Source organism: Micromys minutus, assembly GCF_963924665.1.
Source record: "Micromys minutus genome assembly, chromosome: 2".
NCBI lineage: Eukaryota > Metazoa > Chordata > Mammalia > Rodentia > Muridae > Micromys > Micromys minutus.
In genome coordinates this window covers 10,622,021-10,647,062 of record NC_137971.1, presented here as the reverse complement: position 1 = coordinate 10,647,062, position 25,042 = coordinate 10,622,021, and the positions used below count along the sequence as shown (strand labels likewise).

At 39.8% G+C, this 25,042-nt stretch overlaps 1 protein-coding gene across 4 annotated transcripts in view; it reads right to left on the bottom strand.

Moving 5' to 3' along the window:
- Nucleotides 1–25,042, bottom strand: part of SORCS1 (sortilin related VPS10 domain containing receptor 1) — a gene marked incomplete at both ends in the record, with an annotated part of 518,044 nt that overhangs the window by 106,468 nt on the left and 386,534 nt on the right. For all 4 annotated transcript variants that reach the window (XM_080911273.1, XM_080911272.1, XM_080911274.1 and 1 more), the window contains 3 exons: nucleotides 2,254–2,433; nucleotides 8,776–8,865; nucleotides 11,160–11,278. In XM_080911273.1, coding sequence (XP_080767399.1) covers nucleotides 2,254–2,433; nucleotides 8,776–8,865; nucleotides 11,160–11,278 — 389 coding nt within the window. The remainder of the gene's footprint in view (nucleotides 1–2,253; nucleotides 2,434–8,775; nucleotides 8,866–11,159; nucleotides 11,279–25,042) is intronic.

Genomic DNA, 25,042 nt, shown 5'->3' with positions numbered 1-25,042 from the left:
GTGAGGTAGAGGGCAAAACTGCATCATTACAGAACCGCAGTGACTGCGATTTTACATGGGCTAGATGCTCAGTGAGGCTTCTGTTATGGGGCCAGCTCAAAGCAAGAGAATACAGTGCATTTCATCAGAACATACTTCAAGTGTTCATAGAACACTAACAAATAAAAAAAGGATGCTGAAGTTTATAGTTATTTGTGAGAGAAGTACTCACTGTTAAAAGATACTCTATGCTTCCACTAATCCATATGGAAAGAATCTGAAATCCCCAGAGCTGGGAATGTGTTGGGCACTTAAAATATGGGTGGGCTTTAATCCAACCCAAATAGAATGTGAACCGATGTCTAGGCACACTGCAAGAAGACTCTACAGATTCTAGACGTTGTTAAACACATCGTATTTCAGGTACTATGATAGGACTTAACAAGGATGAACTGACTTCATCCTCAGAGCAGTCCATTGGGTACTATGCTTATCTCTATGTTTAAAACAGGCAAGTGTGGCTCAGAGGGGAGGTCCTTGTATTAGGAGTGCATTCCAACAGGAAGAGCAAGCTGTACTAGCACTCAGACTCAGACAGCCTGGATGCTAAAAATGTCCTACTATAAATCAAACTTTATTTAGAACTTTCTTGACATTAAATCTTTAAACTATGTAAATGCTTTCCAGAATAAATATTCAATTGGAGGTTGAGCTATTGGACACTATATCTATCTGAAACATGACATGAAAAGTGGGATAAAACCTTCTATAAAGACGAACAGATCGGCAGTATATTTTCTTAAGTTATATACATGAGCCATATTCTATATTAGAATGCCAAAGCCTGAATAAGCCATACAGTTCATTTTATTATTTATGTGAGGAGTATACAGTCTATTAACATGGTTTTGTTAATGTAAATTTCCGGGATTTTCATAAAAAGATTTTCTCAATATTTTCTCAAGTGCTAGCCATTGAGAGATGCATCACTAGCCAGCTGAGGTGGGTCTTATTAATAATCTCTCATGTGCTGACCAAAAGGTGCAACTCATTCCGAAAGAGTAGCTTACTTTATATCTACTAACCTCACAGGGAATTTAACCCAGAGCAGAACTAACTCTCCTTAATTCCCCAGAACCCGCTGGTCTCCAGTAGCTCCTTGCTATGGGTAGGAATTCTCAAGCTCCCTTTTTGACCAATGCTGGGATTTTCTCTGGCTGGATACTGTGCAGGTCACATGCATGCAGTCAACAGCAACTGTAAGTTCCTATGTACAACTGTCCTGTCATGTCTAGAAAACACAATTTTACTGCAATCCTCTACTGATTCCAACTCTTATAATCTTCATGCTCCTCCTCAGTAATGAATCCTGAGCCTTGGGAGGGAGATGTGTGACAATATCTGTTTTCTAAGGAAATGCAGTAATATGCCATATTCTATTGAAAAAATGTAAGTCTGAACCTAATCCATAGTATTTGTATAAGAGTAGAAAACTCTGTGTATATGGTAATACTACTAAAGTTTGTAACAAAGATGATTAATGAAACCCTCAGTGATGTATATCATTATAACTGACTGATCCAACAAAGATGATTTTATTTTGTATATTGGTTATTTTAAAAACAAAGAGCCACGGTGTCCCCAAGATGGGTAAGCTCTGGTTCATTGTGCTTTTTGTTCAATTAGTTTTCCAGGATTTTATAAAAAAAAAAAAAAAAGATTTTGTGAATATTTTTGTCAAGTGTTGGCCATTATGAGGTGGACCACTAGCCGGCTGAGGTCGATCATAGATTGTCTCATCTCATGTGTGGGTCACTATGAGGTGGACCACTAGCCGGCTGAGGTTATCAAGTGTGGAAGTCCTCAAGAACAATAGGAATGCCTTCCTATAGCAAACAGTCCCCCACCAGTATCACTGCAGAGACAGATAAGAGAGTGCTGCGCACTGAGTCACTATAAACAAAAATATTCTGAAATATGATATGCAGATCAAACATACGCAAGCATTTCACTGTAATTGGGTGGTTTCTTCCTCAGACACTTTCCAATTTCCCTGGAGCTGCTCTTGTCCAGCATCGCCGGTTTCTGAAAATCTCTTCTGGAGAGTTGGATGGGTTGCAGATCAAACAATAAGAATTTTCTGTGAGTCTTTCCTTCTCTGAAGTGGAGGGAGACTGGCTAAGAAACCAGCATTAGAACAATGAAATGACTGATATTTTACCGGCCACTCTGGAGGCTGTTGTCCTCCAGAACCACAGATGCTTGGTGACATACCTCATAAAGGTCAATCATGACATTGCCTTCAGGGCCTCTGTTGCTCTGCACATTCTCCAAGGCCAGTGTGAAGTAGACCCCGCGTGTGTCTGAGATGTACAGATTGTAGGTGTCGTTCTGGTTCCATTCTTGGACGGCTGCAAACACTTGGTTCTCATCCGTGCTAATGACATGCATATCCTGCAGAAGAACACAGGAAGTGAAGAGAGGAGAAGTGCTACCCATTAGCCTGGCATGCATCCAAAGAGTGTGGGCGATGAAGAGGGAGAGATAGAGAACGCTTCCTTTCTCGAATATGGAAAAAAAATGGAGGTAAGTGTTAATCATGCATTTTCAGTGTCACTTGAGGGTTAAGCAGTGAGCTCGCGACGAAATGGGATAGAAGGGTGTATAGCAGCCTCCTTGTAATTTAATTTTCTTAACAGAGAATTTTAAGAGAATGTGTTCTTAAATATGTATGAATTGGGAGAACTAGTCGTGTATTTGTTAAGTTTAAACATCACTTGTTCAGAATACATATACAATGCAAACATAAAAGACAATCTGCATGGATAGAAGAAAACTCAAAGAGACATGGATCCCACTGTGGTCGGGGGCTCGTAGCTCTGCTACTGGCTGCAAGCTCTTTAGACACAAAACTTCACACTCCATACACTCAATTAAAGTATACTTTTTAATGAGGTTTCCCTGCCCGCCCCATGAATAGTATCCACATTAACTTGTGACAAGTGCTCTCAAGGGTTAGCAACACCTGAAATCCCCATGGGGGAAAAATGGCCACCAGAACATTCCAAAGCGTTAATGTTAGTCTGAGTGATTAATATAAGGACTCAGCTACTAATCCAATATTTTCCTCTGGTAAATTCTCTAAGAAAATTACAAGAGAAGAATGTGTCATCATAAAGGATGATGTTCTAAGGATACAAGACTTAAAAATAAAACAAAGAAAAATTAGAGACCTTTGTCCTCTGTTTTTTGGTAAGAATTTGGAACCCTTTATTTCCCATTCAGGATTAACCAATGTCTGATGCTACTTTAAATTGGCCATCTCCAGCCAACGCTTGTTGTTTCCTTATGGGAAGCCTGTTGGCATGCTTCAGGCTGCTTTTTAATCCCGTAGATAAAGAAGGCTACATGGAATAAATTCCAAACTCAGAGTAAAGCAATAAAAAAATGAAAACAGTGAACATAAACCAAGCTATCTATAAGTAGGGTGTCCTCGTGGCAAAAGAATAATGTAGAAACATCTGTAACTTGAAACAAAATCTTCATTAACAGACCATGCTCTATGTTCATAAAGCTTCAGAAAAATTCAGATCTAATGATCTTCCTTGAGGACCATTCCAACCCAAACTGTTCAGTGCCACTTGAGTCAAACTTCTACCCTTAGGTTCGCAGAATTTGAGTTCAGTCTTGGCTCGTGACATAGTCTTGGAACTCTCTGCTCAGCCCTTCTATCTGTAATTCTAGATAACAAGAGTGTGTCCTTTACAAGGCAGTGAAGATAAAATCAGCATATCCCAAATACTATACTAATGTTTCATCTAGGGAATGCTTTACAAATGATGAGTGTTTCACTTAAAGAAGTCTGTCTATCCCTTTTGTTATTTATAAAAGATTGGCTCCTGTGCTTTTTAAATATTTGAATTTTTACTCACTGATGAACTCATGGGAAAAAAACTCAAATGTTTTCTGCCTGGTGGAGGAAATTAGCCTTAACTTGGGGGTTATCCTTAAATTTATTGCTTCATCCATGTGGACAAACCTTCCTTAGAGTCTTAATTTATAGTAGGATGGAAGACATTATCTTTAAAATCATTGAACAGTTATTCCACATTCATGTTTATGTTTTTTTCCTCAGAATGTTGTAATTCTGGATTTCTGTTTAATTGTTTCAAATGTATGATGAACCTAGCATAGTCAATCTGACCCCTGGGCTTTGGCCTGAAATTCTGCAACAATAAACTTCTGATGAACTCACACAACATATTTGAGGACATAATCCTGAAGGAACATAGTCATTTGTCTACACAATCATATTTTATAGTCTACTGTGTGGATTTGCTACTTATAGATAATAGCTAATGTTTCCATCTTGACAAGAATTACCCTGGAGTTAAGGCTCTGGAATGTTTTTGAATGATTCTGGAATAGTACTAAGGGACTCTACCCTGGATAAAATATAAGGTGAAGAGGTGGTTGAGCACAGATTCTCTCTTCTCTTTTCTTCTCTCTCTCTCTCTCTCTCTCTCTCTCTCTCTCTCTCTCTCTCTCTCTCTCTCTCTCTCTCTCTCTCTCTCTCTCTCTCTTCTCTCCTTCCCTCCCTTTCCTGAAAGCAGATGTATCATGGCAAGCTGCCTTAAGCTCAGGTACCACAGTCCTAACTCTGAGATCCTTGAACTGTTGGCCAAGATAAAACCTTTCTCCCTTACCTTGCTTCTGTCAAGGTTTTGTATCACAGCAACAGACAAAGTAACTAAGGGTGTATTAAAAATGCAGCTCTGTTAACTGGTCTGGGAAAGTTCATTTAGAGAAATTTCACATAATGTTGATGGGATAAAATGACTGTGACTAGATAAGGTTACAAATCAACCTCCCTTCACCTTTATGTAATTTCATGAAACAAAATTTAGAAGATAATGCTGGGCATAAAGATTTGATAGATTTATATTTTATTTCACTTTCCTCAACCCCTTATTTAAAAATATGTTCTTAATGTTTCACAGGTTCTCATGAATCTCCCTAATGGAGGTTCTCATTTGGAATTGTACTAGAAATCAGAGTCACTTCTACAGGACAGCAGCATTACTGGGGTCTAATGTATTTTTAAGTAGAGATGGCAGCTTCTGTGCTAGAACATTTTGACTATTGATGGTGATACTTATAAATATTATTATTATTATTATTATTATTATTATAAGAAGAAGAAGAAGAAGAATATAGGATTACTGTATATAGCCAGCTCTGTTCCCAAATTGGCTTTCACTGTATCATCCAAGCTGGCCTCAAACTCTTTCTCTTTTTAACATCTACTTTTACTTTTCTTTATGAGTATGGGTGTGTGCATGTCTGTAAGTATATACCTGAGTATATACCACACATATGTGGATGCCCATGTAGATCAGAAGAGGGTGACAGATACCATGAAACTGGGGGTTAGAGATGGTCATGAGGTACCTGATAGAGGTGCTAAGAACCCAACTTCTGTCCTCTGAGCAGGACATCTCTTTAGCCTCTGCACTCAAACTGCTGAAGTCTGTCTTTACTTCCCAGAAGTTAAGGGTTATTATTCATTTATTTGCTCATGCATAGTGGTAAACTATTGAATTAATGCTGAACTAAAGATAAAACATTCATGAACCATTGACATATCGGTGACCTCCTCTCACTGTCTAATGAAGTCATGTTGAATGAAGTTTACTTTCTTTTTAAACTCATTTGGATAAAAGTTCAAATTTTTCCAATATGTCACTAAGGATATTTTATTGTGAGTGACAAATTAAGGAAAATATTCTTTTTGAATCTAAGTTCTTTATTTAAAAAAAAAAAAACTGAACAAAAGAAAAAGTAATAAAACCTAGATAGCCAAGGTTTCTAAGTAAGTTAGTGATGAATCCAGGTCTAAAATCAGGTCTTCTGTTATGAATCAAGCATCCATTGCACCTCCTGCATCCTGGTACCCATCCATCTCCCACTATGGAGACAACTAGATCCATACTACTAATAATATTACCTGGTTTTTATAGAGCATCTGTCCTCTAAAACACTTGAGGCACTTTTGTGTGCACTGTCTCATCTATCTCGCTGGAGTTGCTCAGAGCAGGCTCCATGTAAATTAGACAAAGAAAGACTATGTCACTGTGCAACAGGCCAAGGACCCTCACAATGACAATATCTAACCACCAAGCCGCCTTGGTTTTCCTTTTCCACTATTGACTGTTTACACAGAGCCCAAGGCAGCACTCTGCTCTTTTACTATCTGGTACAGTGTCAGCAGGTGACTACAGAAACTGAACAGGAGGGAGCTGATGAGCCTCCATTCCTTTGGTCAGAGTGATGCTTTGCTCCTTTGCAGGTACAGCCCCGCCTTTGAAAGAAGGCCAGGTAACAATGCAGCTTTGAGGCAAACTGTTCTACCCATGCCTCTTTGAAGCTTTGATGGGATTCTAATGAAGCTTCTCTTTGCTTTGCATAATAAACACCCACCTGGACCAAATCATTCATATGTTCCATGCATCAGCTCCTGTGTTTGTAGTAAAAAGGACAATGAATGAATGACTATATTCTACTCTGAGGACACAAATGCAGCTAAGTCAAGGGACCTGATCCTCTGGGTAGCAGGAGAGAGTTTGGAGTAGAGGGCCAATTCAGCTTCAAAGGAAGCTTTGCATTCCAGATTGTCTAGAGGCCATGGGGACACCTGTCAGCAGGGATCTTTGTAATAACTATGAACAAGAGATGTAAAACACTTATCCTCAGTCTCCAGCAGCTTATGAACAAAAGCCTCTTTGATTTCCAGCTAGCATTTCTATGGCCCCTTAGGTGCCTATGATGCCTCGGCCTTCCGCCACGTGTAGATAGCACATCAGATTTGGTGGGGTGAGGACCCTGTTCCAATAGAAGTCATTTATTTACTTGCAAAGGGGTAAAAATCATAAAAATCAAAACAAAGCAAGAGAAAACAAAATACTAGTATGGTTGTCCCAAAAATGCAACCTCTCCTGTCTGGCAAACAGAATTTGGTTTTAGTTGATATTATTCTGTGAAGAATATGCTGACATACTCTTCAGCATATGCTCTGTGTGCGTCTTGAACCAGGGTCTCCTGCTGCATTGGGTGTCATTTTTAACGTTACAATTCTTTCTAGTGCTTTCTTTGCGTTTTGGTGAATGAATCACAACTCACTTCAATGAGCACCTGGTGGGGGAGCGGGGATACTTTCTTGTTATTGTCTTTGTTTGCTTGCTGTGTTTTTTCCTAGTTGACATCTCCCCCTGGAGCCTTCCTTGAGAGTATAATTGACTATTTTAACAATTCTCAGCCTTTCCGCGCACATGTGGATTTTATTCAATATTCATTCCTGGGCTGATTTTGATGTTGTATGTTCCATTACTTAATGGGGTAGAAAGAAGACAGAGGGAGACCGTGGTCAGTTTAATGTGTTGAACATCACATACAAACATGTCCCATGCAAATGCCGGCCTCATTCACGTCCTTTTATCTTAGAACAATTGTAACTAGTAACCTTGGTGTGGTTTTCTGAAGTCCGCAGTGGTGTTTGATTCTAATCGGTGGGAGTTTATAAAATCCCTTTTACTGTCAGCATAGGTAAAAGCATTTTGCCTGGAGACACCAGCAGAAGCTGTTAACCAAACTCTCCTGTGAGACACCCACCCTGTGTTTTGCGCTATCTTTGCTCAGAGTGAGCAGTTCTGAACATACAGCTAGAGCAGCGAAAGCAAGAAGATACAAGGGAAAAGAAGATGTGACTTCACTCAAAATAAATGTCACCATATTCTGTGTTCGACGTACACTGCCAGGACTTGGAATTGGCCGATCCAGAAATCTACATCATCTGGGAAGCTGCAGGATCTCCATGACACGGGTGACAACAGGATAACCTGGAGGTGTCCTGGTGACGATCCAGTAATGATGGTGTCACAGAAATCAGAGGCCTCCCACCAGACCACTCACTGTGATGAACATTTGCAAGTGAAGACGTGTGGACAGAGGGACACACCGCGGGACACACTGTGATGTACTACAGGTTCCACGGTGAGATGTTTTCTGGGCTTTGTTTGGTTTTATTTTTATTATTGGTTTGTAGTGGTATTTCTTATTTGGAAGGGGGAGATTGCGAGGAGGAGGGGCCGATTTGAGGAGACAGGAAGATGAGTGGGGCTAAGGGGCATGATGTAAAACTCACAAAAACAACAACTAAAAGATCCCACGGAAACAGATCCCTAATAAGCATCCTTTGAAAGCCAACATCACCCGTTGTCCACAAGGTGGCGCTCGATATTAACACAGTTTTTCAGAGTGTGGAAAGAGCCTGCGGAAGTCTGTGATGGACGGTCTCTCACTTCTCTTTCCCACTGTTATCAAAAAAAGGAATGGCTAGGGAAGTCAGAACACTCAGCTGTGCCTCAGGTCTCTAAAGATAACCAGATTCCTAACTCCTGCCGAGGACAACTGCCACACTGTGGCATAAAACGTAACATTTTTGTTGTGATTGAAAAACAAACACACTGCTTGGGAATATTTGATATTGAAAGGCAAAAATGAGGCTATTATTAATTAACCCAGACGTCCCTACAGGAAGAATTCCAGAGAGAGAAAGAGGGCAGGAGAAGGACCCACGAAGAAAGAGAACAAGATTACCAAAGAGGAAGTGGAAAGTGGATCCTGAAGGAGATGAGATTTCCTTCTCTGCGAGGCTGGCAGTGTCCTTGCAGGTGGGGTGGAGGGGGCATTGGAGCTGAGAGAGGAGTTGTGAGAGGAAAACAGGAACTAGACACATACCTTGGGCAACGCGTATTTCGGAAGCTTCATTTGTGCAAAGGGGCTTCTTCGGTAGGACACGTAGTAATGTGGTCTTCCTCCTGATGTCAGCTGCAGAACAGAAACAAGGTGGTAAGAGGAGCGACGGGACACGTTTGCAGTCACAGACGGGCAGCTGCCTGAACGATGCTGGTGGTGGCTGCATGCAACAGTAAAACGGCCAGCAGAGGACACCTATCCGTGGTTCATATTTACCAGAAAAACAACTTTTTTTTAAAAAATTGGATATTTTCTTTGCTTACGTTTCAAATGTTTCCCCCTTTCCTGGTTTCCCCTCTGGAATCCCCCTATTCCATTCCCCCTCCCCCTGCCTCTATTAGAGTGTTCCCTCTCATCTCCCCTCCCTGGTATTCCCCTACACTGGAGTACTGAATCTTCACAGGGCCAAGGGCTATCCTCTGCTACATATGTTGCTGAGGCCATGGGTCTCTCCATGTGTACTCTTTGGTTGGTGGTTTAGTCTCTGGGAGCTTTGGGGGGAGCTGAAGGGGTTTGCAACCCCACAGTAAGAACAACAATATCAATCAAACAGACGCCCCAGAAAAGCAACTTACATACTGTACAGTGGATTCTCAGAGGTCCAACAGCAATCATAAAATAGACCAAAAAATGTAATTTGCAAATCTGGACCATGGGGTTGAAGAGTAAGAGCACTCGTTGTTCTTACACAGGAGTGGAGTTTGAATCCCAGCACCCACAATGTAGCCCACAACCGCCACTCCATTTCTCAAGGAAATGATTTCCTCTTTTGGCTTCTGAGGGCACTAGGTAGTCATATAGTTCACATACATAAAAGCTTCCCAGCAAAAGTTTATATGTGTGTGTGTGTGTGTGTGTGTGTGTGTGTGTGTGTGTATGGATAGATATAGGTATAGGTATAGATAGAATGATAGATGATAGCTAGACAGACAGACAGACATAGATATACAATGTGATTCTAAAGCTAAGAAACTGTCTTTCATCTCTGTTCTTCCCAACATTAAAGGCCTCCAGAGATATTACTTCACTGTTTTTCTAGCTTTTCAGCTTCATGCTCTTGGTATACAGGTTGCCATGTTGGGTAAGAAGACAATAGTCCACATACAACAGTGAAGGGCAACCTTCTCATTTCTCTTCTCCAGGCACAGAGTTTCTGTTTGATGGCATCACATTGATGCCTAAGGGTAGGTCCAGGCAAGTTAGCAGAAAGCCAGGTATGGTTTAGGTTCCAAATTAAGTCTGAGAAAGTCATGGAAACTGGCACTGCTTTGTCCAAAGCAGGTCGATTAAGCCTGATGGGTCTGCAGGAAAAGGGATTGGTTTCCATCCAGACTTGAATACCATGCTGGGCAGAGTAAAAGGTATCTCTGCCGTGTGTTTCTGGAGCAAATTATGACCCATGTGAGTATCTGAATTCTGAAAGTTACTGGAGTTTGCATACTTGGAATGTCAACAAAGCTTGTGGTAAATGCTCATCAAACACAGGGGAGAGGACTGGGAAGACACCCTTCACCATTGCAAGTGGAAATGATGGGTTACAGGATGTCACTTGTATAATTCCAAATGTAGATCTGACACTGATTTATATGTCAGACTTGGGGATTATAAACTGTTGATAGAAAACCAGAGCAAGATTTCTGCAAGCATTACTGATTGAGGGATGAACAGGGCAGAGTCAGTACATGTAAACAGAACATTTGAATGTCATGTGAAATTATCCAAGGACACATTACACATGTTCCTCAAGAACGAGAAACTGGGATGTGCGTATAATCACTTGTGAAACATTTCAAAATTAGATCAATTGAAGCTGGTTAGTATTTTTTTTTTTTAGTGCACAGGATTAGATGTAATTTATTCTTCAAATAAACTTGTGTCTAGAATGTACCTCAGCTGTAATACATACATACACACACACACACACACACACACACACACACACATACACATCAATTATATCTTTGCTATTTTTATACCTTGGAAAGTAATAACATGATTTTTAGACAAAACAAGATTAAAGGTTCTCTTAAGTGAGAAATGAAGCAATGTATGAATAAAGCCTGTCTCCTGTCACTAATCAAAGAATCTCAGCTCCTCATGTGGTTTTTTTTCCATTCTCTCAGGAGGAGGAAATCATCTATTCTATGATGCCTCATACACCACAGTGGTTTCTGATCATGCCGGGGCATCACTGGAATATGGCATTTGCCCTGTCTTGTCCCACCTCCATCATTCATACAAGTTCCCTTTCACCTTCTTTCCTTCGAAAGTGATACTGAAGAGGGGACTGACTAGAGCTGACAGAAAGGAGGATGACTAGATAGGAAATGCCTCAAGCCACTGAGGAAGAAGTAGGATTGTCTTACCTGAACAAACACATAATCATCCTGGACAATCAAAGAATCTGGGTCAATGGAGCCCGGGAACGGCTTGTTTCTGTTGGCTTCAGTACAGTTCTGCATCCGACAGGTCAGGTACACTGAGTCTGGAGAGGAAGAAGACAAGCGCTCTAGAGTCATTGTATTTTGTGGTTTTCTTGGGAAGTTTCTTTTTTCTAATTGGTTATTTTATTTATTGACAACATACCCAAACTTATGGGACACAATGAAAGCAGTGTTAAGAGGAAAATTCACAGCTCTGGGTATTTCCATAAAGAAACTGGAGAGAGCATCCTCTAGCAGCTTAACAGCACATATGAAAGCTCTAGTACAAAAAGAAACAAATGCACCCAAGAGGAGTAGGTGTCAGGAAATAATCTTGGGATATCAATGTGTTCAAGGAAGCCTCACAAGCTCTCCGTGTACCCACTAAATATCACTGCTACTGTTTATATTGTTGGTGCTATTTTATTAGCTTGCTACCAGAACCAGTCTCTGGTAAACTATATTATAGAATTCTTTAATTTTACTTCTTCCAAATACCCAACAAAATGATTTTAAAAAACTAAAACTCAGACTTGTGGCTCGATAGCTATATTTTCACCTTTATTAAAATTTACCTTCACATATTAACCTTTGAAAAGCAGGGTGCAGTATTTTAAAATCTTACATAGAAGAACCGCTAGACTGAATAATATGATCCTTAATAAGATAAAGGTGCTTGTTTGTAGACTGAAAATGAAACACTGTTAATGATACTGCGGTATGCTTGCAGACAGGAGCAGACCAGTCTCCAGAAGGCCCTACCCATCAGTTCATAGAAACAGATGCGGATACCCAAAATCAAACATTGGATGAAGGTCAGGAACTCTTGTGGAAGATCTGGGAGAGGGACTGACCCCGAAGGGAATAGGAACTCCATAGGAAGAACAACGGAGTCAACTAACCTGGAATCTTAGGGCTCTCAGAGACTTAACCACCAACCAAAGACTGCATATTATCTGGACAAAGGCCCCCATTATATATGTAGCATACTTTCAGCTCAGTCTCCATGTGGGTCCCCCAACAACAGGAAGAGGAGGACTGTCCCTAAACTCCCCAACAGGGATGCCTCAGTGAAAAGGGAGAGAGGGAGAGGGATGGAGGTACCTGGGCCGGAAGCAGGACAAGGAGAAAAGGGAACATGATCAGGTACTGGGTCAGGGAGGGGGTAAAGGAATGAAGCCCTGAGGACCAGCAGAAAAAAATGAAAATGGGAAACCTTGGCAGGTAGGAGGTAGGGGTACCCTATTAAAAGTATCAGAGACTTGGGCAGTAAGAAATACTCAGGAGTCAAAGGAAAGACCTTAGATGAAATGCCCTACAGTGGGGAGAGGGAACTTGTAGAATCTACCCCTAGTTGAAAGCCAAGGCATCAAGTGGAACAACAGGAGTGACATCTCACAGTCAAAAGTTCTGACTCAGAATTGTTGATGTCTGGAAGAACTGCAGGGACAATAAAGAAGAGCCTGAAGGAAAGGAGGTCCAGTGACAGGACTAAACTAGGATCCAGCTTAAGGGGAGGATCCAAGACCTGACACTATTACTGACACTGCGGTGTATTGATAAACAGGAGCCTGTCATGACTGCCCTCTGAAAGGCCCAACAAACACCTGAAAGAGTCAGATGCAGATATTTACACTCAATCAATGGATTGTGTTCCCTGTGATAGAACTAGAGAAAAGATGGAGGAAGCTGTGCTGAGGATGGAGGGGTGGTGACCCTATAGGAAGGCCAGCAGTCTCAACTAACCTGGATCCTGAGATAGCTCAAACACTGAACCACCAACCAGGCAGCATGCTCTAGCTGATATGAGGCCCCCAACACATACACAGCAGAGGATTGCTGGGTCTGAACTCAGATGGGTACTGGGTAGGGAGAAGGTAAGGAATGTGAAACAGTCAGATGGTCGACTGGGAGGGGGATAAAACTAGACAAAAAAAAAAAAAAAAATCAAAACCTAAAACCATACTGAAAAACATTCAAATCCCCTTCTGTCTATCAAACCTACATTCCTACTCTGACTACATATGTACCTCTTATTCTGCCGTGGCTTTTCTAATCTTCTGATTTATGATGAGGAGCACATCCAACTCTCCTCTTGGTAATAAAGATTTCCCTTCCACATTTACTCTGTCTAAAATTCTTCTTCCCAGTGAATTTTACCAATGCCACCAATTTACAAAGTTGCCACTTCTCTTTGGCAGACAATTTTACCAAGTTATTGATAGCATTCTGTGTTTCAGACCACTTCTACTAATGAAGACCTTTCATGATTGCTCCCTAAAAGAAATGTCTATACTGTATCAATTATACTTCATTGCATATCCTCCCTCTTCCCTCCCTCACTTCCTTCCTCCCTCCCTCTCTCTCCCACCCCTCTCTCTCAGTTTTCCTCTCTACTATACCACTAATCTTAATCCTAATTGTTGGTGTCAGTAACTGCTTTCACCCAGAAAACCCAGCAGGAACCCGTGCATCCATTGCCCTGACAATGGCCATACATTCCCAGCAGCAATTTGGTTTAGCTTCCACCTTTACCTGTGAGCAGTTACTTCACAGGTCACAGTTTAAATAAAAGGCAGACCCTTCCTGCCCTGCTTCTCCTTTTCCTTATTTCTCTCTTTCTCCACTTTGTCTCCATTGACATCAATAAATCTCTTCCAGATGAAACTGCATTGGCCTGGTGTGGTCTATCCAGAAGCGAGCCACTATTTTATCACAACACTAATACCATAAACTAAAAAGTGAATATTCTTTGAAATATACCTGCTTACTTAAACATGTATTTTCTTATAGAATTGAGATTATTTTGGTTTTTAATATGTTGAAACATTGATTTATAAGACTTTAAACAAGAAATCCAGGTATTCTCTCAATTGAAATAAGAGCAGTTCAACTCAAACAAATCAGTAGCCTTCCTATACTCAAAGGACAAACATGTAGAGAAAGAAATTAGGGAAAAGGTACCCTTCACAATCGTTACAAAAACTATGAAATACCTTGGTGTGACTCTAACTAAGCAAGTGAAGGACCTATATGACAAGAACTTCAAACCTCTAAAGAAAGAAATTGAGGAGGATCTCAGAAAATGGAAAAATCTCCCATGCTCATGGATTGGAAAAATCAACATCTTAAAAATGGCCATCCTACCAAAAGCAATCTACAGATTCAACGCAATCCCCATCAAAATTCCAACCCAGTTCTTCATGGAATTGGAAAGATCAATGTGCAATTTCATATGGAATAACAAAAGACCTAGAATAGCGAAATCCATCCTCAACAACAAGAAAACATCTGCGGGAATCACTATCCCTGACCTCAAGCTATATTACAAGGCAATTGTGCTGAAAACTGCATGGTACTGGTACAGAAATAGGCATGTGGATCAATGGAATAGAATAGAAGATCCAGAAATGAGCCCTCATGTATATGGTCACCTGATTTTTGACAAAGGAGAAGTAAACATTCAATGGAAAAAGGACAGCCTATTCAACAAATGGTGCTGGTCCAACTGGCACTCAGCATGCAAAAGAATGAAAATAGGCTCGTTCTTATCTCCTTGTACAAAGCTCAAGTGTAAGTGGATCAAAGATCTCCACATTAAACCAGATACACTGAAACTATTAGATGAGAAAGTAGGGAAAACCTTAGAACACATAGGCACAGGAGAAAATTTCCTGAACAAAACACCAATGGCTCAAGCTCTAAGGTCAAAGATTAACAAATGGGACTTAATGAGATTGCAAAGTTTCTGTAAGGCTAAGGACATCGTCAAGAAAACAAAACGGCAGCCAACAGAATGGGAAAAGATCTTTACCAACACCACATCAGATAGAGGCCTAATATCCAAGGTGTACAAGGAACTCAAAAAGCTGGACACCAGAGAATCAAATAACCCTATTAAAAAATGGGGTACAGAGCTAAACAAAACGTTTTCAGTTGAGGAACACCGAATGGCCGAGAAACATCTGAGGAAGTGCTCCACATCGTTAGCCATCAGGGAAATGCAAATCAAAACAACCCTGAGATTCCACCTCACACCAGTCAGATTGGCCAAGATCCAAAACTCAGATGACAGCAGATGCTGGCGAGGCTGCGGAGAAAGAGAAACACTTCTCCACTGTTGGTGGGGATGCAAGCTAATACAACTACTCTGGAAATCTGTCTGGCGATACCTCAGAAAATTGAATATAGTACTCCCTGAAGACCCAGCTATTCCACTTCTGGGCATATACCCCAGAGACACTTTAATACACAACAAAGATATATGCACCACAATGTTCATAGCGGCTCTATTTATAATAGCCAGAAGCTGGAAGGAACCCAGATGTCCTTCAGAAGACGAATGGATACAAAAATTGTGGTACATATACACAATGGAATACTACTCAGCCACCAGAAACAATGACTTAACCAAATTCTTAAGAAAATGGCTGCATCTAGAGAAGATCATCCTGAGTGAGATAACCCAGTCACAAAAGAACAGACATAATATGCAGTCACTGATAGTGGGATGCTAACCCCAGAGGCTTGCACTCCCCCAGAAACAACTCACAGACTGTATGAAGTCCAAGAAATAAAGAAAACAAATATATATATATATATATTTACAAAACAAGAAGACTTTGACTATTTCCATGATGCATTTTGTTTTGCATGTACTTTATGCTTATTGTAACTATTAGGTTTTCAATGCATACTGTCAAGCCTTTGAAAAAAATCAAGTACTGACTAAAAAATATATTCACATGGTTTTATGTAAAAATTATTTTAATGTCTGAAAAAACAGTACTGACAAAAACGTATAATTTTAAGCAAAAAAAATGTTTAAAATCTTTACATTTTTCTTTGTTTTGTAAAATAAAGTCGTTTAAAAAAAAAAGAGCAGTTCATCATTTAAAGAAAGTAGGGATGGACAGCAGTGATTTAATGTGGATGGATATAAGGTCTCACCAAAGACTTCTCTGAAACTTAGCAAAAAGCTGTCCAAGATCATCAGTGTATGAGAAAGTGAGTGTCCCTGAATTCTTCAAGAAGGGTCAGTAGGGGGCGGCATGCACATTTTGACCAGCTGACCTTTGACTGGTGAGGTTTCTGTTCCACTTAACCAATGATGAAACGAGTCTTACTTGTAATTTTCCTCCAGTAAAAGGCCATCAACCAGTCTAAGTCTAAAACTCCACTGAGTCTTGGTGAAACCCAAAGTTGACTTGAGGGAAGCCTTATTTATTCCTTATCCTTCCGTTTCCTTTTTAGACATGCCATAGTTCCATCTTCCCCCAGATTGAGGTCTTTCTTACTCCTTGAAAACCAACAGTAGAAATTGTCTTTTTTCCAGCATGTTCTTCTCTATAGCACACAAAGTCTTTGCCTCACAGTTTCACAGACCACTAGAACACTTTGCAGCCTTTGCATGGCTCCCTGGGGCCACAACAGAAATGAAGGTTTTTTTCTCTGAAACCTCGGCTTTGGTTCTAGCTGTAGTGGTGAGCCAGCTGCAGAGCTGAGAGGAAATCACTTCATCATCCTTAAACTTGCATCTTTCAGCTATTAGGCAGGGTAACAATATCAGCCCTTTTGCCTATTTGCTACTACACAGAATTAGTGTGTGGTTAAATAATAAATGTGCCATATGTTTTGAAATTTAAGCCTCTATAAATGTCAATTATTACGAGTATTCATTTTCTTGCTTTTTCTTTTCTTCTGTTTTATTTTAGTTTTGCACAGGGATAGAATCAACTTGAGGAACACAATCAGTGCTTTCAAAGCTTGCTTCAACTGTCCTATGTTATGTCAGCAAGATGCCTGTGTGAGGTTCTCCTTCATATTCTGCCTCGTGGCCTTCTTCTATATTTGCTGGGAAAGCCAACACTGCATTTGCTGTCTCCGCCTTCCTCCATGAGTCGAAGTCCACTCTGATGATTTCTCATCCCCTTCACAGTGGATGGGTTAGAACTCAGCATATAAATCCAGTACTGCTTAGTGAGAAGTGAAGGGTGGGAACAGACATTCAGAAGGAGACTCACTTTCCTCTCTACAATATGGTCTCACTTTGGTTCATGGGGACCATTCTAATTTTCCTCTCATCTAAAGGAGCCAGTATCGTTCAACTCACCTAATGATTGTAGCTAGCCTAAGAGAACCTTGATGACATCATTGAGTGTACTAAATCTACCATTGCCCTGCTGCTGCTATGGGAGATGTTGGATAAAGAACTGTGGCTAAAGTGAACTAAATCAAATGCAAAGGTTGGGTTTTCCTGGGCTTCTAAGGAGAGCATAACTCCCATTCTGATGACAGAGCTGACAATTAATGAGAATGCCTAGATGAATGCACATCATTATTTTATGTATAATAGTGCCTGGCAATGTTCTTTAAGATCTCAGTCTCCTCTTCAAAAATCCTCCTCTAACATCGGATGGAAAGATGTTAATACGCACATGATATTTAGTGGTCACCTTTGTATGAATTGTAAATCTGAGACTAGCAAAGCAAACAAAGAAGAATTATTTGTCAAGGTCTGATGTTTTGTAACTTGTTCTTAGCCTTCCTAACGCTGTGACTCTTCAATACAGTTCCTCATGTCATAATAATCCCCTACCATAAAATTATGTTGTTGTTTCTTCATAATTGTAATTTTGCAACTGTTATGAATAATACTGTAGATATTTGTGGTTTTGATGGTCTCAGGCAACTCCTGTAAAAGGGTCTTTCAAGCCCCCAAAGAGGTTGAAGCTCACAGCTTGACAACTGCTGGTCTATAGGCTGGATATTCTAATGGATGCTCATCCATTTGTCTTACAGTTAATGGTTGCAACACTGCAGTCAACAATATATCAGTTTTCAGGTACAGAGAGTAAAGATGGTGGTTTTATAAAACAGCAGAACATGGTAGGGGCTTGGGGTGTGTGCAACTTACAGCTTTTCTTTGCTTTTGTTTCATATGTTACATAAACATTCTATGTCTCTTGGCTGACTTTTATGAACTAGACTTCAGTTTCTTCTAGTTAAATATCAATGAGAACATCTATACACAAATAAGAGCACTCATATATCTACCCTGTTGTGTAGTATTGTTGTAATGCGGAGCAAGATGGATAAGATTATATCCTTGGAGCTCAGGTGTATTGCTAAGGATTTCATTTCAGGAAATCATAATATTATGGGAAGATTCAGTCACTCCTATATTTATCAGAAAGTGTTTAGTAAGGCCTAGCAAGGACCTTTCTTTGGAGGGAAAAGGAACCTCATGAAAACCTAGAGACCAGATAGGATGCCTGAAAGCACATAAAGTGGAAGGAGGGAATTGAATCCACAAAGTTGTCCTCTGACATCTGCATGTGCCCCAGGCACATAGGCCCTACTGTTTATTTTTTTGGTGCTTAAAATTTTTTTAAAGTGGTGTGTGTGTGTGTGTGTGTGTGTGTGTGTGTGTGTGTGTGTGTGTACACCTGAGTGTACCAAGGAGGCAGAGGATCCCTTGGAGCTAGAGTTATATGTGGCTGTGAGGCTCCCCTATACGTCTAGGTAATAAATGCTGGTGCTCTTGTTACAGCAGGAAGTCTTTTAACCACTGACCCAGCTTTCTAACCCCAGAAAATTTTAATAATACTGTAAAAAGTAGCTGAAACAAAGAGGGAATATGTAAAGTGTGAAACATTCAATTCACTATTAAATTTCTTTCTCTAGGTTGAATACTTAAAGTATGTATGATTAAGACAAATTACCAATCAATAACATTTGATAAATGTTTGGCTTTGAAAGGTATGTCTTGGTTATAATGATGCACAAATAAGATGGGTGTGTGTGGAGAATGCACATATTCTAAGCCAGTTTAGGAACATTTCTGTCTCTCTAAAATTGTTTCCAAAGATGCTTTTAAAAATAGGATGGCACATTATTATAGTGCAAACCCACTTTTGGGAAGCTGTATAAGCACACATCATTCTATGATTGCCTAGGCAAGAATGTGAATAAAACATACATGAGATGTCAACAGTCATAACAAGGCAGTAAGTGAAAGAATGGGACAGAGGGAAGTTATATTGATGATCCAGCACTTCTCACCCGGGTAGGTGCAGGTCATGATGGGCGTGTAAGATAAGCAGTTTGAAAAGACACTACTCAATATTCTGGCTTCTTCTACTACCCAGTTTTCTGCACTCTGGTTCACCTGTACGGTGAGCCGTCATTGATCTGAGCATTATATGGCAGATAACACAAGGTAAGCAAAACAAGGAAAGCCTCAGAATTAGCCTTCTCTTTCTGCTCATGATGGCTAAAAGTGAAATTTAAAAACTAGAGGGTAATTGATCTGTTTGGGGCTCCCTGTCTGGTAAAGGGTTTAGTTTTCTCTCCTTCTCCTTCTAATGGAAATAGAAAGAAATTGGCTGTGGTTCATAATGAGGGACCAATCACTCTTATTCCCCTAGTGGTTTGCTGTAATAGCATTAAGTATGAAGAACTCTCTTCATATTCTATTCTGGTGAATGTGTGATGAGATTCCATAGGACTTCTCATGTAATTTGGCATTAATTAATGTCAATTAATGTATGCAACTGCTACATGCTAGAATTAATTTCATTACTTCTCTCACACAGATGTTTTTCTTGCCACAGGTAATTAGGGTACAATACTGTTTTTTTCAAATATCCTCAGTCTGTAACAGCTGTTGTGTGGAATGACGCACTTCCCATCTACCACAAACTAGTGCTGATACAGAGAGGAGATGCTGCCTTTAAAAGCCAGGCTCTAGATTGAGGAATGGGAAGTTAAGTTCAGACCCAGGCTGCTGTCTTGGCAAATATAGATAGATTACTCAGCCCCTTGATCTCATCCATATCATGAAAATATATTCTTTTCCTTTATTGGCCTTGGAGTTTAGACCTCACATGGACTGTTTCTGGAACATTATTTCAAACTAAAACCTTCCTTCCTTAAATGGCTTAGTCAGGGTACTCTTTCATAGCAACAGGAAAAGTAACTAAGATACTTCCTTTCCTTATTTACCTTTTTCCACAGCTGTTTATGGCCAGGTCTAGCTTGGCTTTGAAGGTGTAGAATGCAGTGGTTCCTGCCCCTGGGGCAGGGCCAGCAGGCATGGATCTCTGCAAGTGTTGATGGCTGGTGTGGGCATAATGCTTGTTTGTATAATAAAGTATATATTTTCAGGTTCCTCCTTCAAGGAATGTCTTCCCCATTAACATCTCCACAATAATCAAAGATAGCACTAGTCCAGGAGACAAAGGTGTGGCTAATTTCTTAGCTAAATGGTAAGTGCTGCAACCTTCAGGACAGCCTTAAGGCTGTGGGAAAGAACTCTAATAACATGAGTTCAAAAATATATAATTTCTCAACTATGCAAAATATAAGGATGCAAAATGAATTACATAAGGGTCTTTATGAATCTAAAATAACAGTGAGGCAGTTTATCAGAAAGATACTAAGATAATAGACAAAGAGATTTAGAGAGTGGCAATCACAGGAGATTCCACCCAGTTAAGTTTTGTTTATGTTTACAGAGACGAACACATTACTTAGTTCAAGATCAGCCCAGGACAGAGAAAACTTAGGTCCAGGTCCAGGCATGTTACAAATGTTAATTCATCCTTTCCACTCTATATTTCACTTGCCATCATGGCCTTCAGGTTTATTCATGACAAGACTTTGCAGTGTAGAAGAGTGAACTGTAACTCACTGTGTAAATATGTCATTTTCATTTTTTATTGATCTTCTGACAACCACTTAACTCATATACATCCCCTAGCCATTATGAACAAAACCCTAAGGAACATGAGAGTGCATGTTATCTCAATATGCCTTTTTAATTCTGTTATTGTATAATGGGAAACAAAATTGACTAACCAAATAATTAAGGAACATTCTATATTTTTCTCTATTACACATTAATATACACCCTTATCAATAGTGCACCCAACCTCCATTCTTCCCCCTGTGCTTACTGACATGAATCTGCTCCATGATGATAATGGATTTTGTATTGGGCATGATTTCAATGCATTGTGAGTTTCCCTTGGATTTCCTTCCTGGCAAATAGTTATGAACCTTTTGTTATCTATCTGTTGATCATATGTGCCTTTTTCTGAGAACTGCCTTTCAGGTCCTGAAGTTGTTTAAACTATTTTTAAGTTGTTTAAATTATTTGGACTATTTTTTTCTTATTACTGAAGTGACACCTTTACAGATTTTGGGTATCCACTCAGGTGTGTGGTTTGTGCAAATATTTTCTTCAAGCCTTTGACTTTTCTCTTTTTAGAGTAACTGTTTTCAAAAGCCAACAGCAAGGCCTCTCCTAAGAGGTTACGCCCCCTGGATATCGCTCTGACCCAGGCTAATCAAGTCTCTGCCACATTAGGGGAAACCTCTCCCACTGAGGTCAAACAAGGCAGCCCTGTTGAGGAATGGATACCACAGGCAGGCTACAACTTTAGGGAGAGCCTCTGCTTCAGATATTGAGGTCCCACCTGGAGACAGAGCTGCACATTTGCTGCATATCTGCCAGGGGGCCTCATTTCAGCCTGAGTATTTAATAGAAAGCAAAAACATGAGGAAGAGAAGAAGAAGAAGAAGAAGAAGAAGGAGGAGGAGGAGGAGGAGGAGGAGGAGGAGGAGGAGGAGGAGGAGGAGGAGAAGGAGGAGAAGGAGAAGGACAAGGAGAAAGACAAGGAGAAGAAGAAGAAAGACACTATTTGGTTTAGGAATGTATCTCAGGGATAAAACGTGCCTGGGGCCATTGGCTTATTCTCCTTCATTACAAAGAAAGGAAATGGAAAGGAAAAATTAATAACTTACACTAGTTCCAAATAAATACAATTTAAGAAATAAAAATTATGACTTGTGAGGTCATGTCAGTGCAGAACATTCCAAAATAGATAATTTCTCAGGAGTGTCTCAACTCTGATATATATATATATATATATATATATATATATATATATATATATATATATATATATATATATAAATGGTTGATGTTACCAACTTCCAATGATATCATTGTTTAATTGGTCCATGACACTGAGGATTGTAGAAGACCAATTAGAAGTACACAGAGGCTTCACATTGTTACCTTTCCCTCTCCTTTTCCCTCTCCTTCCCTTTCTCCCTCTCCTTTCCTCTTGCCTTCTCCCTCCCACCTCTAGATTTAAAATGATTTATAAAGCATCAAGATCATAAGAACATTTTCTATGTAGATATTAGCATTATAAAATGGGTTTTGCTTTAAAGTTGAAAATTAACAGGTGATAGGAAAGCATATAAGTGCTTGTGCATGCCTACAGTTTACATTCTGTTGATAGTTAATCTTCTGCAATATGAAGGTATATGAAAGTCCTTGGAGCTAAGTACATATTTCTTACATAATAGAGGGAATGCATATAGTACCAAAGGTGTGTGATATATATTTTATTTTTTGTCTGTTATGTAATAAATAAACAAAAATTTGTGAACTTTCACAAATCCCACTCCTAATTTGTGGTTTCTTCACCCGTTTAAGACTCCCACCACCAACAACAAAAATTACTCCCTGTAAGTTCTGCAAAGTTGAAAAGAGAGAAGGTCCTTATTGCCACAGTTCTGACCCAGGAGAGAGGCTGCTTTAGTGATTTCGGAGGTTAATACTGAAGCTGCTGTCAATGGATACATTCCGAGCTCTAAGACTCATGAAAAACTTCAATTAAAGCTCAAGGAGATTTTGAATGGAGAATCAGGGTAGGAAAAACCAACTCAAGCCAGCAGATCTCTCTAAAGGAATATAGGGAGTAGCAAGGTCCAGGAGAAAGACAGTGCTTGGGATTTAAATAAAATATAAGTAAATAAATAAGCAAATAAAGTCTTTCTTCTTAGTCTCCTGGCACTTAGAAACTGTGAATAAAACAGAGAATGTCCTAGAATAATAAAAATTTGGTGAAGCATGAAATTAGGAACAGAAGAGATCATTAAAAATCACAAAATGAAGAAAATAGAAAAAATTCATTAAACCATTTGCAAAATAATATGCTGAGTATATCTTGTGAGATATTTAGGTCTAAGAATGAGAAACTTCCAACATCCATATCTCTGAATATATTTCTCATGTGACTGGCGTCTTATGTTTGTTTCAGTTTCTATCTCACAGAATTTACATCTTCCACAGTCTGGACCGGACTGTTTAAGACAGAAACACATTTATAATTTGCTCTATTGCGAAGAGCGAAAAAATACTTTTTTTAATGGGTCAGGGTAGTGATAGAAAAGCCCAATAAAATGAGCAAGATATTCTTCACATTAACAAAGACAAACTGTTGCTCCCAAACAATGATTTTTTTTTTTTTTTTTTTTTGGCACAAAGTCAAGAGAGGATGTGGACCATTCTGGAAAAAGAGCATTTCATGTGTCTGTGTGTATATTTGTGTGTGTGTGTGTGTGTGTGTGTGTGTGTGTGTGAGAGAGAGAGAGAGAGAGAGAGAGATGTATGTGTGTGTATGTGTATGTGTGTGTGAGTGTGTGTGTATGAGTGTGTGTATTATGTGTGTGTGAGTGTGTAAGTATGTGTGTGTATGAGTGTGTATATATTTGTGTATATATATGTGTGTGTGTGTGTGTGTGTGTGTGTGTGTGTGTGTGTGTGTCTGTCTGTGTGTGTGTGAGTGTGTAGACTGATATAGCTCCTGGGCACTGTTAGTCACATTAGATGCCCACACTAGAGATGACTCCAGTACAGAAAGACATACATCAGGTATACAGCTCACACTCAGCCCTGACAAAATGAGATATACATTATTGCTTTAGCTTTCCACATTAATCTTACAAAGAAAGTGGGAGGAGGGAGAGGGCAGGAGGTGGAGAGGAAGAGGGTGAGGCAAGAATGAAAGAGAAGGAATCAAAGCCAGGAGGAAATTAGATGAGGGGAAGCAGGAAACTGTACATGCAGCTGAACACATAATGGAGAAAAAATAGCTAGAATTTTTTTGTTTTACAATTCTCTTCTCTTTCTTTTTAGTGAGGGTCTGTGTGCATAGGACAACCTATAAAAATCATTTTTTTCCACTTCTATTGTGTGGATCCAGCAGTATCAATTTTTGTGCCAAGTGTCTATCCAATGGCCTAACTCACTGGCAACACTTTCTTTGCTATAACTGTTTTGTTTGTATGTTTGATTTGCTTTGCTAGAGAGTTGGGTTTATTTACATCTATTTATATATCTTAGTGTCATAGATAGATTCAAGGAGAGATGCAGCTCAGGGAACAGACCCTGGGAATACATTAAACCAACCATTTCTTCACTTAGTAACATCAAGTTGTTACTGTTCTCTGTAACTAAGTATCATATTGCAGCATAGCAGGTGCAAACTAAGGAACATAGTACTATTCCCATCTTACATCACGGATTGTACAAAGACAAAGGGCACAAGCTCCCTGCCATTCGATAGTCCAGACCTTGTCTAGGCACGCCCAAACTCTGTGTTCTTGGTATCTGCTGGCCTAGCTTTTCCTTCTTCCACCATATCCCATGATGCTTACTTTCATAATGTGAAATATCAGACACCACCACTTTACCGGAGATTTCTTCCTTGCCAGCTTCCTCCAATCCCTGACTGAGTTTCTACTCTGATTTGATATCTTATATGCCTGCACAAACATTTCTCAAATAAACATATTCTGCCCTTGTTCACAGTTTGTCTTTCTAGCTAGAAGTTAACCCAGATGAAAGCAGGACCTCTGCAGCCTTTCTCCATTCCTCATCCCTGCCCATGAGAAGACTCAGCACAGCACAGATATCCAACAGTATGCACTGGATAAATAAATAAATACAAAGTCCGGAATGACGC